The 18,619-nt window shown below is 48.7% G+C and overlaps 1 protein-coding gene across 1 annotated transcript in view; it reads right to left on the bottom strand.

The window, feature by feature from the left end:
* LOC139406455 (Ca++-dependent secretion activator 2) overlaps window positions 1-18,619 on the bottom strand; it is a 266,758-nt gene that overhangs the window by 155,582 nt on the left and 92,557 nt on the right. The window contains exons 4-7 of the mRNA XM_071149059.1: window positions 16,019-16,099; window positions 15,258-15,491; window positions 14,214-14,335; window positions 7,426-7,537 (exon numbers count right to left, since the gene is read on the bottom strand). Coding sequence (XP_071005160.1) covers window positions 7,426-7,537; window positions 14,214-14,335; window positions 15,258-15,491; window positions 16,019-16,099 — 549 coding nt within the window. The remainder of the gene's footprint in view (window positions 1-7,425; window positions 7,538-14,213; window positions 14,336-15,257; window positions 15,492-16,018; window positions 16,100-18,619) is intronic.

Raw genomic sequence — 18,619 nt, 5'->3', positions numbered from 1 at the left:
GATAGGGAGGGGGTTAGAGATGGGGAGGGGGTTAGAGATGGGGATAGGGATAGGGAGGGTCATAGGGATAGGGAGGGGGTTAGAGATCGGGAGGGGGTTAGAGATGGGGAGGGGGTTAGAGATGGGGATAGAGATGGGAGGGGGTTAGAGATGGGGATAGAGATGGGGCCAGGGTCATAGGGATAGGGAGGAGGTTAGAGATGGGGAGGGGGTTAGAGATGGGGAGGGGGTTAGAGATGGGGAGGGGGATAGGGAGGGGGTTAGAGATGGGGATAGGGAGGGATAGGGAGGGGGAGGGATAGAGATGGTTAGAGATGGGGAGGGGGTTAGAGATGGGGAGGGGGTTAGAGATGGGGAGGGGGTTAGAGATGGGGAGGGGGATAAGGATAGGGTGGGGGATAAGGATGTGGGATAGGGATGGTAAAAGGGATAGGGAGGTGTTAGAGGAGGATGGGAGAGGGACGTGGAGGGGGATAGGGAGAGAGACAGGTAGGGGTTTAGAGATGGGGATAGAGATGGGGAGGGGGTTAGAGATGGGGATAGGGATGGGGATAGGGAGGGTCATAGGGATAGGGAGGGGGTTAGAGATGGGGAGGGGGTTAGAGATGGGGAGGGGTTTAGAGATGGGGAGGGGGATAGGGAGGGTCATAGGGATAGGGAGGGGGTTAGAGATAGGGAGGGTGTTAGAGATGGGGATAGGGAGGGATGGGGATAGGGAGGGGAGGGATAGGGAGGGGGATAGAGATGGTTAGAGATGGGGAGGGGGTTAGAGATGGGGAGGGGGTTAGAGATGGGGAGGGGGTTAGAGATGGGGTGGGGGATAGGGATGGTAAAATGGATAGGGAGGTGTTAGAGGAGGATGGGAGAGGGACGTGGAGGGGGATAGGGAGGGAGACAGGTAGGGCCATAGGGATGGGGAGGGGGTTAGAGATGGGGAGGGGGTTAGAGATGGGGATAGGGAGGGGGATAGAGATTGGGAGGGGATAGGGATGTGGGATAGGGATGGTCATAGGGATAGGAAGGTGTTAGAGAATGGGATGGGGTTAGAGATGGGGAGGGGGATAAGGATGTGGGATAGGGATGGTAAAATGGATAGGGAGGGGGTTAGAGATGGGGAGGGGGTTAGAAATGGGGACAGGGGTGGGAGAGTGACGTGGAGGGGGATAGAGCTGGGGTGGGGGATGGGTTTAGAGATGGGGAGGGGGATAGAGATGGGGATAGGGAGGGTCATAGGGATAGGGAGGGGGTTAGAGATGAGGAGGGGGTTAGAGATGGGGACAGGGATGGGAGAGGGACGTGGAGGGGGATAGGGAGGGAGACAGGGAGGGCCATAGGGATAGGGAGGGGGATAGAGATAGGGATGGGGATAGGGAGGGGAATAGGGATGTGGGATAGGGGGGGGGGGTCATAGGGATAGGGAGGGGGGTTAGAGATGGGGATAGGGAGGGATGGGGATAGGGAGGGGTGAGGGGGTTAGGGATAGAGAGGGGAATAGAGACAGGGAGGGGGATAGGGAGGGGGATATGGATAGGGAGGGCCATAGAGATAGGGAGGGGGATGGGATAGGGAGGGGGATAGAGATGGGGAAGGGGTTAGAGATGGGGAGGGGGTTAGAGATGGGGATAGAGATGGGGATGGGGATAGGGATGGTCATATGGATAGGGAGGGGGAGGGAGATAGAGATGGGGTGGGGGATAAGGATGTGGGATAGGGAGGGGGTTAGAGATGGGGAGGGGGTTAGAAATGGGGACAGGGATGGGAGAGTGATGTGGAGGGGGATAGGGAGGGGGAAAGAGATGGGGTGGGGGATAGGGATGGGGATAGGGAGGAAGTTAGGGATGGGGCCAGGGGATAGGGATGTGTATAGTGATGGGGATTGGATAGGGAGGGGAACAGGGAGGGGGATGGAGAGGGGGAGGGGGATAGGATTGGGGATGGGGATGGAGAGGGGGAGGGGGATAGGATTGTGGATGGGGATAGGGAGGGGGATGGGGATGGAGAGGGGGATGGGGATAGGATTGTGGATAGGGAGGGGGATGGGGATATGGAGGGGGATGGGATTGTGGATGGGTATGTAGATAGGGGTGGGGATGGGTATGTGGATAGGGATGAGGATGGGGATGGAGTGGGGATGTAGAGGGGGATAGGGTTGTGGATAGGGAGGGGGATAGGGAGGGGGATGGAGTGGGGACGGGGAGGGGGATAGGATTGTGGATAGGGAGGGGGATGGGGATAGGGAGGGGGATGGAGTGGGGACAGGGAGGGGGATAGGATTGTGGATGGGGATAGTGATGGGTATAGGGAGGGGGATGGAGTGGGGACGGGGATAGGATTGTGGATGGGGATAGTGATGGGGATAGGGAGGGGGATGGAGTGGGGACGGGGACGGGGATGGAGTAGGGACGGGGAGGGGGATGGAGTGGGGACAGGATTGTGGATAGTAATGGGGAGGGGGATAGTGATGTGGATAGTGATGGGGAGGGGGATAGTGATGTGGATAGTGATGGGGAGGGGATAGGGAGGGGGATAGAGATGGGGATAGGGTGGGTCATAGGGATAGGGAGGGGGTTAGAAATGGGGAGGGGGTTATAGATGGGGAGGGGGTTAGAGATGGGGAAAGAGATGGTCATAGGGATAGGGAGGGGGAGGGAGATAGAGATGGGGTGGGGGATAAGGATGTGGGATAGGGAGGGGGTTAGAGATGGGGAGGGGGTTAGAAATGGGGACAGGGATGGGAGAGTGACGTGGAGGGGGATAGAAGGGGGGAAAGAGATGGGGTGGGGGATAGGGATGGGGATAGGGAGGAAGTTAGGGATGGGGACAGGGGATAGGGATGTGTATAGTGATGGGGATTGGATAGGGAGGGGAACAGGGAGGGGGATGGAGAGGGGGAGGGGGATAGGACTGTGGATGGGGATAGGGAGGGGGATGGGGATGGAAAGGGGGATGGGGATAGGATTGTGGATAGGGAGGGGGATGGGGATAGGGAGGGGGATGGGATTGTGGATGGGTATGTAGATAGGGGTGGGGATGGGTATGTGGATAGGGATGGGGATGGAGTGGGGACGTAGAGGGGGATAGGATTGTGGATAGGGAGGGGGATAGGGAGGGGGATGGAGTGGGGACGGGGAGGGGGATAGGATTGTGGATAGGGAGGGGGATGGGGATAGGGAGGGGGATGGAGTGGGGACAGGGAGGGGGATAGGATTGTGGATGGGGATAGTGATGGGGATAGGGAGGGGGATGGAGTGGGGACGGGGATAGGATTGTGGATGGGGATAGTGATGGGGATAGGGAGGGGGATGGAGTGGGGACGGGGACGGGGATGGAGTGGGGACGGGGAGGGGGATGGAGTGGGGACAGGATTGTGGATAGTAATGGGGAGGGGGATAGTGATGTGGATAGTGATGGGGAGGGGGATAGTGATGTGGATAGTGATGGGGAGGGGATAGGGAGGGGGATAGAGATGGGGATAGGGTGGGTCATAGGGATAGGGAGGGGGTTAGAAATGGGGAGGGGGTTATAGATGGGGAGGGGGTTAGAGATGGGGAAAGAGATGGTCATAGGGATAGGGAGGGGGAGGGGGATAGAGATGGGGTGGGGGATAAGGATGTGGGATAGGGAGGGGGTTAGAGATGGGGTGGGGGATGGGGTTAGAGATGGGGACAGGGGATAGAGATGGGGATAGGGAGGAAGTTAGGGATGGGGACAGGGGATAGGGATGTGTATAGTGATGGGGATTGGATAGAGAGGGGAACAGGGAGGGGGATGGAGAGGGGAGGGGGATAGGATTGTGGATGGGGATAGGGAGGGGGATGGGGATAGGGAGGGGGATGGGGATGGAGAGGGGGGCGGGGATAGGATTGTGGATAGGGAGGGGGATAGGATTGTGGATGGGTATGTGGATAGGGGTGGGGATGGGTATGTGGATAGGGATAGGGAGGGGGATGGAGTGGGGACGGGGAGGGGGATAGGATTGTGGATGGGGATGGAGTGGGGACGGGGAGGGGGATAGGATTGTGGATGGGGATAGTGATGGGGATAGGGAGGGGGATGGAGTGGGGATGGGGAGGGGGTTGGATTGTGAATGGGGATAGTGATGGGGATAGGGAGGGGGATGGAGTGGGGATGGGGAGGGGGATGGAGTGGGGACGGGAACAGGATTGTGGATAGTGATGTGGATAGTGATGGGGAGGGGGATAGTGATGTGGATAGTGATGGGGAGGGGGATAGTGATGTGGATAGTGATGGGGAGGGGGATAGTGATGTGGATAGTGATGGGGAGGGGATAGGGAGGGGGATAGAGATGGGGAGGGGGTTAGAGATGGGGATAGAGATGGGGATGGGGATAGGGATGGTCATAGGGATAGGGAGGGGGAGGGGGATAGAGATGGGGTGGGGGATAAGGATGTGGGATAGGGAGGGGGTTAGAGATGGGGAGGGGGTTAGAAATGGGGACAGGGATGGGAGAGTGACGCGGAGGGGGATAGGGAGGGGGAAAGAGATGGGGTGGGGGATGGGGTTAGAGATGAGGACAGGGGATATAGATGGGGATAGAGAGGAAGTTAGGGATGGGGACAGGGGATAGGGATGTGTATAGTGATTGGATAGGGAGGGGAACAGGGAGGGGGATGGAGAGGGGGAGGGGGATAGGATTGTGGATGGGGATAGGGAGGGGGATGGGGATGGAGAGGGGGACGGGGATAGGATTGTGGATAGGGGTGGGGATGGGTATGGGGATGGGGATGGGTATGTGGATAGGGATGGGGATGGGGAGGGGGATGGAGTGGGGACGGGGAGGGGGATGGAGTGGTGACGGGGAGGGGGATAGTATTGTGGATGGGGATAGTGATGGGGATAGGGAGGGGGATGGAGTGGGGACGGGGAGGGGGATGGAGTGGGGACGGGGACAGGATTGTGGATAGTGATGTGGATAGTGATGGAGAGGGGGATAGTGATGTAGATAGTGATGGGGAGGGGGATAGTGATGTAGATAGTGATGGGGAGGGGGATAGTGATGTGGATAGTGATGTGGATAGTGATGTGGATAGTGATGTGGATAGTGATGGGATAGTGATAGTGATGTGGATAGTGATAGTGATGTGGATAGTGATAGTGATGTGGATAGTGATAGTGATAGTGATGGGGATAGTGATGGGGATAGTGATGGGGAGGGGCATAGTGATAGTGATGGCGAGGGGGATAGTGATGTGGATAGTGATGGGGAGGGGCATAGTGATGGGGAGGTGGATAGTGATGGGGAGGGGGATAGTGATGGGGAGGGGGATAGTGATGGGGAGGGGGATAGTGATGGGGAGGGGGATAGTGATGGGGATAGTGATGGGGATAGTGATGGGGATAGTGATGGGGATAGTGATGGGGAGGGGATAGTGATGGGGTTAGTGATGGGGAGGGGATAGTGATGGGGTTAGTGATGGGGAGGGGGATAGTGATGGGGAGGGGGATAGTGATGTGGATAGTGATGGGGAGGGGGATAGTGATGTGGATAGTGATGGGGAGGGGGATAGTGATGTGGATAGTGATGGGGAGGGGGATAGTGATGTGGATAGTGATGGGGAGGGGGATAGTGATGTGGATAGTGATGTGGATAGTGATGGGGAGGGGGATAGTGATGTGGATAGTGATGGGGAGGGGGATAGTGATGTGGATAGTGATGGGGAGGGGGATAGTGATGTGGATAGTGATGGGGAGGGGGATAGTGATGGGGATAGTGATGTGGATAGTGATGTGGATAGTGATGGGGAGGGGCATAGTGATGGGGATAGTGATGGGGAGGGGGATAGTGATGTGGATAGTGATGGGGAGGGGGATAGTGATGTGGATAGTGATGGGGAGTGGGATAGTGATGTGGATAGTGATGGGGAGGGGGATAGTGATGTGGATAGTGATGGGGAGGGGGATAGTGATGGGGATAGTGATGGGGACAGGGATAGTGATGGGGATAGTGATGGGGAGGGGGATAGTGATGGGGATAGTGATGGGGACAGGGATAGTGATGGGGATAGTGATGTGGATATTGATGGGGAGGGGTATAGTGATGGGGAGGGGGATAGTGATGGGGATAGTGATGTGGATAGTGATGGGGAGGGGGATAGTGATGGGGATAGTGATGTGGATAGTGATGGGGAGGGGGATAGTGATGTGGATAGTGATGGGGAGGGGATAGTGATGGGGAGGGGATAGTGATGGGGAGGGGGATAGTGATGTGGATAGTGATGGGGAGGGGGATAGTGATGTGGATAGTGATGGGGAGGGGGATAGTGATGTGGATAGTGATGGGGAGGGGGATAGTGATGTGGATAGTGATGGAGAGGGGGATAGTGATGTGGATAGTGATGGGGAGGGGGATAGTGATGGGGAGGGGGATAGTGATGTGGATAGTGATGGGGAGGGGGATAGTGATGTGGATAGTGATGTGGATAGTGATGTGGATAGTGATGTGGATAGTGATGGGGAGGGGGATAGTGATGGGGAGGGGGATAGTGATGGGGAGGGGGATAGTGATGGGGAGGGGGATAGTGATGGGGATAGGGAGGGGGATAGTGATGGGGAGGGGGATAGTGATGTGGAGGGGGATAGTGATGGGGAGGGGGATAGTGATGGGGAGGGGGATAGTGATGGGGAGGGGGATAGTGATGGGGATAGGGAGGGGGATAGTGATGGGGAGGGGGATAGTGATGTGGAGGGGGATGGGGAGGAGAGAGTAGAGAAGGTGAGGAAAGAGGGAGAAAAACAGGAATGGAGAGGGTCAGACTTTTAAAGCAATTACGTTTGACAAAAGAGATGAATATGGAGAATGAAAGAGCAGAAACAAAAAGCAAGGAGTTGGCAGAATGTGTGTGTGGCATACCCCCTTTACCACTGAGTGGGAGAGGGATCGTAGTGGAGCTCATTGTTTTGGCAGTGTTATCAAGTTGGCAGTGTTGAAAGTGTTTTAAAGCAAGTCATCTGTTTCTCAGAGAGAAGAGGAATAGATAATGATAGAGAGAAGCGAGATGGGACTCTTCTGTACAATAACACCTACAGCTCTTACACATTCAATGCAATGCATGTCTCAAAAAGCTCAATGGCATTCATGTCAGGGGACAAACTAGCCTGGTACATGACTGATTGGGCTACATTGTTACATTGCCAAGACAATGATTTGATTGGGTCATGCTAATTGCTAGTATCAATAGCGGTTGATATCAATAGCGGTTGATATTGAATGATATCAATAGTGAAAGATATTGATTTAAATGATATGAATAATGGTTGATAGAGATAGATATCAATAGTGAAAGATATTGAATGATATCAATAGTGAAATATACTGATGTAAATGATATGAATAATGGTTGATAGTGATAGTGACTGATATAAATCATAACAGGTTGGTGGTGTATGTATGTGCAGGTGTCTTACCCGTCCCAACTCCTTGTCTTCCAGAGCCAGTACCCCTGTGCTCTCTGTGAACAGCTTGACTTTGACCATTGGTAACGGATGCGTCGTCATGAAGTCCCCCTGAGTGCCCCACCTGAAAGACAAGATTCCACCCCTCAGGATTAAACATGCATAGGACTACAATTGTTGTGTAACTAAGAGCTGATATTAAGCGCCATACAGGTATTTGTGTGTATTCAGTAATCATAAGAGTTAAGGGGGGGAAAAAAAGAGTTAAAATATTAGGCAAGTCCATTTCAAATGGCAATTACCCACCCTTGTACCCATTATCTTGCTGCCAATAACCCATTGTGGGTGCTCACAGACCAAAGACTCTAGAATTGTATTATCATAGAAACATTTCTATCACCCTTTCTGTTCTTCTGTCACACAACGCTTCCTCTTTCTACCAGAGTGGCCAACCAGTGAATGTCCGGTGATGAGTGGTGCCTCCCATTGTGCCTGGAAGTTGTTGAAAAGTAACTCTGGAATTGATTTTGCAGGGTAAATAAGGCATTTTCAGATGTGTGCAGCCAACACTCGCTCAGCTTCTAGATGAGAGAATGGCAGTGACAAGGTTTTCTATGAAAATCAGTGTGTGTGCAGTGCTTCACCTCTTCCTCCACACGGCTGACTGTATCACATGGCATTTTGTGGGCCTTTATCTAAAGATGTGTGCTGTTCTTTTACAGCTACAAAAGCTCTGCCGTTTCCTTTCTTCATGGTTATACAGCAGTGATGAGTGAGTACCCAATCCAGTCATTGTAGGTCTGTACTCTGGAAGCTTCTGATGTTGGTTCAAGGTTGAGGATGAGCATGATGGGTCATTCAGATATCCCACTGCGCACAAACTGGATGAATCAACGTTTATTGCACTTAACAACAACAAAAAAATCTATGTGATGAAAAATCAAAGTGGAAAAGTGATTGGATTTGCAAAACATCATCGATGTAAAGGGATTTCAGGAATGTCTGTATTTTACCCTGAAGCCAATGACATGGTTCAAATGTTTTTGGTTTTACAATACAATACATGTCAAAACTAGCGTTGACCTGACGTCTGTGCCTAGTGGGATAGCACCTGCATGACGGGTCACGAGTGTCTGTTAGTGTGTGTGTGTGTGTGGGCGTGTGTGTGTGTGCGTGCGTGAGAGTGTGTGTGTGTGTGTGTGTTCAGTTACATGCATGCATGGCCTCAGAATGCTGAATGACCTCTTGCTTCTCAATGACAGCAGGAATCCAATGTAGCTAACAAATTATTTTTTCCCAGTTGCCAAGGAAACGTGTGGAATGCGTTCAAAACGGTCTGTCCCTCAAGCTGAGAGAGACAAAATAAATACGAACTGCTAATTTACAGAGGAGGGTAAAGGGCAATTCAAACAAGAAGTGGCTATTGTTTGTCTCGTGTTATTTCTATCATGGTACACAAAGAAAATGGACTCTGGAGATAACCCTTAGACTTTACCCGACACCCCTCTGTCCTTGTTCGCGTCTCTTAGGAAAGCCCACAAGTCAACAGTTAAGTTTGCCATGCGAGGGAGGTTAACTATGTTAGCTATATTTACTTAAGGCGTTTTCTGTCTCAGATGCATTATCAGATCTGACGAGGAATAGAATAGCAGCCATGACAGACCCAGCTGGAGCAAAACATTGACTCCATGTATTCCTCGAAAAGAGCGCAAGACCAGCGAGTGTGTGGGAAGGAAGGTCTTTTCCCATCTCTGCTGAAGGACAAGCACCGTCTGTCTATGTAAAAAATACTTCGAAACTCACTGATTCATTTTCAGTCAAGTAACTGCCCTCAAATCCAACTATGAAAAATCAGTTGTTGTCTCGCTGTCAGCCTACGCAGAGGAGTAGAATGACTTCACATTGAATGGAGCCTCGAACGGTAAGGAAAAGGATCTAAAAAGGTCCTTAAGATTATGCAATGATTGTGTAATGATTGTGTAATGATTGTGCAATAGACAGCGCTATGAACACATGGACTGGCTGTCTATGAGATAATGAAAAGAACATATTCCTACATAGTTTGACTGTATTTTGGTTATGATAAGGGATAAGACAGTTGTACCAAGGCCATGTACAAACTTGTTGTTGTTCAAGAATCAAAGGGTTTGTCATTAATAGAAATGACAATTAAATTGAACAGCAAGTATTCCTCCAGATGGCTTGAAGGCCATGTTGTTCTGGTCTCTGGGCTAATGAAGATGATGGTATATTGTAGTGACAGGTACTGGAGAGCAGTCACGGTCTGAGCTCTGAGAGTCTGAAAGGGCAGTCTTATTAATGCATTACCAGACTACTGCCGCCGCCAGTCTAATAACCATGCCGAAATCAACGTCCAGGCGCACGGCAACAAGCAATGACTCACTGCAACCTCATCATCAAAAAGCAGACATTTAACTTCTGCTGGAGGCTGTGAGACAGTAGCAGAGTCGTGATGTGATCAGAGGGATAATGTGGTGCCGAGTCACACAACAGAGGCTGTTAACTGTATCCCTTGGCTATGTGGATGGGATGATATGAACATTTGGTGACCAGAGGTCTCAAGAGCCTCAAATATTTTCAATTTAAGGACAAGATGATAAATGTTCAGCTAAATGAGGTGGAACGATAAAAACAATTAAACTAGTGTTCCCACAGACATGTTTAAAGGGCACAGCAGCAGGACTTCACCTAATACTAGACTTTAATATGGCCAGAGCCTGGGATTCATCTACATTTCCATTTCAATCAGATGGGGGAACACTTTGAGCAATTGTGTTAAGGAATACACTCCAACACATCATTATGACCAGCTATGTATGCATGTCTAGATTGGGTAGTCCCAGAACCAGGCGCGCAACTTTCACTGGGGACAGGGGATTCTGAAATGCATTCTGAAATTGCATTATTGTGCCCCCAGTTTTATCATTAGAATGTGATTCAAAACAAGGCAATGGTGTGCTTTAAGACCATGCGGACGTCTCTGAGCGGTCGGGTAGGCTGTTTGGAGTGTTCAGAAAATAAATATCCCCACTTCTAAAACCAAAGTTGCGCCCCTGCCCAGAACTCTTGCGAGATGACCAAGAAGCCATCTGTGTTTTTAACCAAGCTAACAAAGGAAGTGGAAATGATGTGAGCTCAGACAGGTGAACTCCTTGACCCAACACTGAACCTGCATGGCATGTTGGTCCGGGGTTACACCACCGAACACAAACTCCGCCGTGCTGTCTATTCACCTCCCAATGGTGCCACCCGGCCTCTATGCAGAAAAACAAGTGGAGCGGACAGCAGAGGAAAAATCACCACTCGAGGGGGAGGGTAAGAGGCGGCAAGGCTTTGTTCTGTGGACCCAGCACTGTCATTGGTGCTGTATCCTGGTGATCCACATGGGAGAAGACTACAGAGCTATCAACAGTGCTCACTACCACCCAACCCTCTTGCATCACATAACTCACAGCTTTAATAGGCGCATTCGGGACATTATACAATGCTCTGGGGAAGCATTGTAGCCTTAGATGTTAAAACCAGTAGTCTATTACAAAGAAGAGTAAAACACCACGCTCTAAGCTAGAGACGCAGGGCATCGTAAGCATTCAAAGCTAAGGTCTGAGTGCATTAGCATCAGGTATGGCTGCCGTGCTCACGTTTACTTCATCTTTAGAAGCTGACATGCTAAGACTAGGGATAATCCACTTAGACCTAAATAGGCAATGCTCTCTCTGCTGTAAACATTCAGCTTCCTTTTAAAGTGCAAAATAGCTGCGTCTCAAATGTTCAAATACACCTTATGTCTCGAGACAGTTCCAACTTAAACCCATCGGACATTGTTACATATTACCTATACACATCTTTGAAAAACCTTTTTTTTCTTCTTAAAATATAAAAATACATACACATTTGTCCTCCCCAGCCATGTTATGAGAAGAATTAAAAACTCTAGGACTAAAATAAGCCATTCTATATGCCTTGTGAACTTCCATCAATAGATGGCAATACCTTGGATCATTGTTATTCTAACTTCCGCGACGCATATAAGGCCCTGCCCCGCCCTCCTTTCGGAAAAGCTGACCACGACTACATTTTGCTGATCCCTGCCTACAGACAGAAACTAAAACAAGAAGCTCCCACGCTGAGGTCTGTCCAACGCTGGTCCGACCAAGCTGATTCCACACTCCAAGACTGCTTCCATCACGTGGACTGGGATATGTTTTGTATTGCGTCAGATAACAACATTGACGAATACGCTGATTCGGTGTGCGAGTTCATTAGAACGTGCGTTGAAGATGTCGTTCCCATAGCAACGATTAAAACATTCCCTAACCAGAAACCGTGGATTGATGGCAGCATTCGCGTGAAACTGAAAGCGCGAACCACTGCTTTTAATCAGGGCAAGGTGACTGGTAACATGACCGAATACAAACAGTGCAGCTATTCCCTCCACAAGGCTATCAAACAAGCTAAGCGTCAGTATAGAGACAAAGTAGAATCTCAATTCAACGGCTCAGACACAAGAGGCATGTGGCAGGGTCTACAGTCAATCACGGACTACAAGAAGAAAACCAGCCCAGTCACGGACCAGGATGTCTTGCTCCCAGGCAGACTAAATAACTTTTTTGCCAGCTTTGAGGACAATACAGTGCCACTGACACGGCCTGCAACATGCGGACTCTCCTTCACTGCAGCCGAGGTAAGTAAAACATTTAAACGTGTCAACCCTTGCAAGGCTGCAGGCCCAGACGGCATCCCCAGCCGCGCCCTCAGAGCATGCACAGACCAGCTGGCCGGTGTGTTTACGGACATATTCAATCAATCCCTATACCAGTCTGCTGTTCCCACATGCTTCAAGAGGGCCACCATTGTTCCTGTTCCCAAGAAAGCTAAGGTAACTGAGCTAAACGACTACCGTAGCACTCACTTCCGTCATCACTTCCGTCATCATGAAGTGCTTTGAGAGACTAGTCAAGGACCATATCACCTCCACCCTACCTGACACCCTAGACCCACTCCAATTTGCTTACCGCCCAAATAGGTCCACAGACGATGCAATCTCAACCACACTGCCCTAACCCATCTGGACAAGAGGAATACCTATGTGAGAATGCTGTTCATCGACTACAGCTCGGCATTCAACACCATAGTACCCTCCAAGCTCGTCATCAAGCTCGAGACCCTGGGTCTTGACCCCACCCTGTGCAAATGGGTACTGGACTTCCTGACGGGCCGCCCCCAGGTGGTGAGGGTAGGCAACAACATCTCCACCCCGCTGATCCTCAACACTGGGGCCCCACAAGGGTGCGTTCTGAGCCCTCTACGGTACTCCCTGTTCACCCACGACTGCGTGGCCACGCACGCCTCCAACTCAATCATCAAGTTTGCGGATGACACAACAGTGGTAGGCTTGATTACCAACAACGACGAGACGGCCTACAGGGAGGAGGTGAGGGCCCTCGGAGTGTGGTGTCAGGAAAATAACCTCACACTCAACGTCAACAAAACTAAGGAGAGGATTGTGGACTTCAGGAAACAGCAGAGGGAACACCCCCCTATCCACATCGATGGAACAGTAGTGGAGAGGGTAGTAAGTTTTAAGTTCCTTGGCATACACATCACAGACAAACTGAATTGGTCCACTCACACAGGCAGCATCGTGAAGAAGGCGCAGCAGTGCCTCTTCAACCTCAGGAGGCTGAAGAAATTCGGCTTGTCACCAAAGGCACTCACAAACTTCTACAGATGCACAATCGAGAGCATCCTGGCGGGCTGTATCACCGCCTGGTACGGCAACTGCTCCGCCCACAACCGTAAGGCTCTCCAGAGGGTAGTGAGGTCTGCACAACGCATCACCGGGGGCAAACTACCTGCCCTCCAGGACACCTACACCACCCGATGTTACAGGAAGGCCATAAAGATCATCAAGGACATCAATCACCCGAGCCACTGCCTGTTCACCCCGCTATCATCCAGAAGGCGAGGTCAGTACAGGTGCATCAAAGCTGGGACCGAGAGACTGAAAAACAGCTTCTATCTCAAGGCCATCAGACTGTTAAACAGCCACCACTAACATTGAGTGGCTGCTGCCAACACACTGACTCAACTCCAGCCACTTTAATAATGGGAATTGATGGGAAATTATGTAAAATATATCACTAGCCACTTTAAACAATGCTACCTAATATAATGTTTACATACCCTACATTATTCATCTCATATGTATATGTATATACTGTACTCTATATCATCTACTGCATCCTTATGTAATACATGTATCACTAGCCACTTTAACTATGCCACTTTGTTTACATACTCATCTCATATGTATATACTGTACTCGATACCATCTACTGTATCTTGCTTATGTTGCTCTGTACCATCACTCATTCATATATCTTTATGTACATATTCTTTATCCCCTTACACTGTGTATAAGACAGTAGTTTTGGAATTGTTAGTTAGATTACTTGTTGGTTATTACTGCATTGTCGGAACTAGAAGCACAAGCATTTCGCTACACTCGCATTAACATCTGCTAACCATGTGTATGTGACAAATAACATTTGATTTGATTTAAACCATATTACTCAATTCCCGAAAAGGTGACTTCTCTGAGACAAGGTTTTTCCAAGACACCGATTACTGTTCACTTGACATTTCAAAACATGACTGAACAGTCATTATTAAGCAGACGCTCTTATCTGGAGTGAATGGCAGTGAACACACGCAGTCAATATATTATGTGACCACTGCGGTAAGAGAACTTGCAAAACGTGTTAATGTTGACTTACTGTGGTCTGGAAGCTTCCGCCTGGTCTGTCTGCAGTTTCTCCCCCCCCTCCACCTCCATGGTGCAGTACACAATCCTGTTAGGAGCCACCGACTTCAGGCCCTGCACTTCCACTATCACTATCTGCAAACAGCAACAGAGAGGACATGGTCAGCTCCACACATCTGCAAACAGCAACAGAGAGGACATGGTCAACTCCCCACATCTGCAGACAGCAACAGAGAGGACATGGTCAGCTCCACACATCTGCAGACAGCAACAGAGAGGACATGGTCAGCTCCACACATCTGCAGACAGCAACAGAGAGGACATGGTCAGCTCCCCACATCTGCAGACAGCAACAGAGAGGACATGGTCAGCTCCACACATCTGCAGACAGCAACAGAGAGGACATGGTCAGCTCCACACATCTGCAGACAGCAACAGAGAGGACATGGTCAACTCCCCACATCTGCAGACAGCAACAGAGAGGACAGGGTCAGCTCCCCACATCTGCAGACAGCAACAGAGAGGACATGGTCAACTCCCCACATCTGCAGACAGCAACAGAGAGGACATGGTCAGCTCCACACATCTGCAGACAGCAACAGAGAGGACATGGTCAACTCCCCACATCTGCAGACAGCAACAGAGAGGACATGGTCAACTCCCCACATCTGCAGACAGCAACAGAGAGGACATGGTCAGCTCTACACATCTGCAGACAGAGGCACTATCACCGAATCCACATACAGAGGGGACACCCTATAGAGAAACTTATGTTACACAGCGCGCATGGAGACAGGCATGTAGGCACGCGCCAAGCAAAATCAAAGAGCAGATATGTTTAGTTTGTTTTTACTGGCCCCTTAGACACAATAACCCTCAAGCTGACCCCAGAATAGAAAAACAACTAACAGACTAACGTAAACAAATGTCAAATACACATAGATCTTTCCTTTAAAAGTCCACCAGAAATCAACAAATCAATTGACTGTGAGTAACCTGAGCGTACCACTAAATAACTTTCTGGACAAGAGTACAAGATGATCTTGCAAAAACACACCTCCAGTGTGAAGGAGAGGACTACATCAGACTTGGAGAGGAATTCGGTCTCCTCGCCCATGTCCAGGAAGGAGTTGTTCATGGTGGAGCGTTTGAGCTTCTGTTTGAAGTCGGGACCTCCCTTGGCCACAGGTAGACTCTCCAGGTTGGCCATGAGCAGATTGACAGACGAGCGCAGCTCCTCAATGTACATGGCCTCCATGTCTTTGGACACAAACTTTGGGTACTTTCTCTCCTAAGAGGGAGTCAGTGTTAGATGAAGAGTTCGGTATCCACTGTTGTGGCAGTTTATAACTACAGTAATCACAAATGTTATTTTAAGTATTCTGAAACAGTGGTCAACAACCACCAGTCCAGCTTCATGGTGTCTAACCAGCTTAAAAAAGGGAAAACTCCAACCAAAAACTATTTTGGTATTTGTTTCATTAGTCTATTGTTGATATAGTCCCAAAACATGTTGCATGTCCACAATCACGTTTTCAAGATATATAACTTTAAAAACACATACGCAAAACATTTCTGGACTATATCAACAATGGACTAATTAAATAAATACCAAAATAAAATTGTTGGGTGGAGCTTTCCTTTAACAAACCTGATTCAATTAATCATTGTGTAGTTGGTTAGTTGACTCAGATGTGAAAGTACTTGGCTGGAAAGAAATGTCCGGACACCCTGTTACTCTCCATGACCAGAGCTGATGATCACTGTTCTTGGCTTACTTAGACTTCTTATTTAGAGGGCTGTAGGAGTAGGACTTACCTTGGCTACCCTCTCTGCCAGCTGTTGTCGTCCATCCAGCTCCCGGCGGATCTGGGCTGCCTGCTCATCCACATTGTCCAGCTAAAAACCACAGACCAGGAAAGAAAGTGTAAAGCAACCAATCAAGAGCTGAGGACCAGGAATGAGTGTGTCAAATCAACAGGATGATCAATAATGGTATTGTAACAATAATGTTAATAAATTAAGAGACATGGGGTTTTGACCAAACAATCAAACATTTTTAAAAAAATGTATAGACTGAGCAGACATATATATACTTCAAGTGAAATGCTTGATAATGCATGTGATATCAACAGAGATATATTTTCAGTGTGATCTTAATATTGACTGGATTTCATTAAGCTGCCCACTCAAGAAAAGGCTTCAAACTGTAACCAGTGCCTGCAACCTGGTTCAGTTTATCAACCTACCAGGGTAGTTACAAACAGCACAGGAATTAAATCACCAACATGTATTGATCACATCTTTACTAATGCTGCAGAAATCTGCTTTAAAGCTGTATCCAGATCCATTGTATCTAGTGATCACAATATAGCAGCCATATTCCTTATAGTCATATTGCGTATTCCAGTGACTAATAAGCATGCAGCCATTAAGAAAAGGACTGTAAAAACATAAATCCCTGTGGGTTGAAGAGCAATTGAAACATTTTATGGTTGAGAGGGTTGAGGCAAAAGGAATGGCAAATAAGTCTGGCTGCACAACCGATTGGCAAACGTACTGCAAATTGAGAGAATTGTGTGACTAAACTGAATAAAACAAGAAGAAACTATACTATAAAACAAAGAGAAATTATCTAAAGAATGATAGTAAAAAGCTTTGGAGCACCTTAAATAAAATGTTGGGCAAAAAGGCAAACTCCGCTCCATCATTCATTGAACCAGATGGCTCATTCATCACAAAACCCACTGATATTGCCAACTACGAATGCTTGCCCTTAACTATACACAGAGACCTAAAATTAACGATGTGCATGTCAATCTCTCATGGATCAAAGTAGAGGAGAGACTGACTTCATCACTACTTGTTCTGTAAGAGGTATTGACATGCTGAATGCGCCGAGCCATTTGTTTAAACTATTAGCACACAGCTTGGACACCCATGCATACCCCACAAGACAAGCCACCAGAGGTCTCTTCACAATTCTAAAGTCCAGATCAGTCAATGGGAGGCACACAGAACTACATAGAGCCATGACTACATGTAACTCTATTTTTCATCTGATAATACACCTTATGGACCAGCAGGGACCATGAAGAGACACACACACACACACTCTGCACACATGTACATGGATTTGTATTGTAGATATGTGGTAGTAAAGTAGTGGGCTGAGGGCTCAAACTTAATGTGCTGTGAAAAGTGTTATGAAATGTAATGTCATGTCATATTTTTTATTGTATATACAGTGATTCGGAAAGTATTCAGACCCCTTGAATTTTTCCACATGTTGTTTCTGTTACAGCCTTATTCTAAAATTGATAAATAAAATAAAAAATTAAAATACCATATTTACACAAGTATTCAGACCCTTTGATATGAGACTCAAAATTGAGCTCAGGTTCATCCTGTTTCCATTGATCATTTTGAGATGTTTCTACAACTTGATTGGATTCCATCTGTGGTAAATTAAATTGATGGACATGATTTGGAAAGCCACACACCTGTCTATATAAGGTCCCACAGTTGACAGTGCATGTCAGAGCAAAAGCCAAGCCTATAGGTCAAAGGATTTGTCCGTAGAACTCTGAGACAGGATTGTGTCGAGACACAGATCTGGGGAAGGGTGACAAAACATTTCTGCAGCATTGAAGGTCCCCAAAAACACAGTGACCTCCAACATTCTTAAATGAATGGAAGAAGGATCTTGTTCAGGGAGGTGACCAAGAACCCGATGGTCACTCTGACAGAGCTCCAGAGTTCCTCTGTTGAGATGGGAGAACCTTTCAGAAGGACAAACATCTCTGCAGCACTCCACCAATCAGGCCTTTATGGTAGTGGCAAGACTTAGAAGCCACTGCTCAGTAAAAGGAACAAGACAGTGCACTTGGAGTTTGCCAAAAGACACCTAAAGGCACTCTCAGACCATGAGAAACAAGATTCTCTGGTCTGATGAAACCAAGATTGAACTCTGGTCTGAATGCCAAGCATCACATCTGGAGGAAATCTGGCACCATATCTTCAGTGAAGCATGGTGCTGGCAACAACATGTAGTGGGGATGTTATTCAGTGGCAGGGACTGGGAGACCGTTCATCGAAGGAACGATGAACGGAGCAAAGTAGAGATATCCTTGTGTTACCTTCCCCAGTTTCTGTGTTGTTTTGGGGTTGTATGTGTATATGTTTCAGGAAATGGCTTCCTGGATTCCAAGCAGCTGATTGGTCGGCCCCATTGCAGATTGTCGATCTGACCCTGCCCTCTCATCAGGGGATACAGCTTTCTGCAATTACTGACTCCTTCTGCAGCTTGAAAAGCCAGTGTTCCTTTGTTAGTAGAGAGTATGTGTATGTTAGTAGAGAGTATCTTTGTATGTGCTGTGTTGGTTGTTGGTCTGGTAAATTTGTTGTAAAGTATTTTAG

The sequence above is a fragment of the Oncorhynchus clarkii genome, chromosome 4 (genome assembly GCF_045791955.1).
Source record: "Oncorhynchus clarkii lewisi isolate Uvic-CL-2024 chromosome 4, UVic_Ocla_1.0, whole genome shotgun sequence".
NCBI lineage: Eukaryota > Metazoa > Chordata > Actinopteri > Salmoniformes > Salmonidae > Oncorhynchus > Oncorhynchus clarkii.
This window is presented reverse-complemented; position numbering and strand designations above follow the sequence as displayed.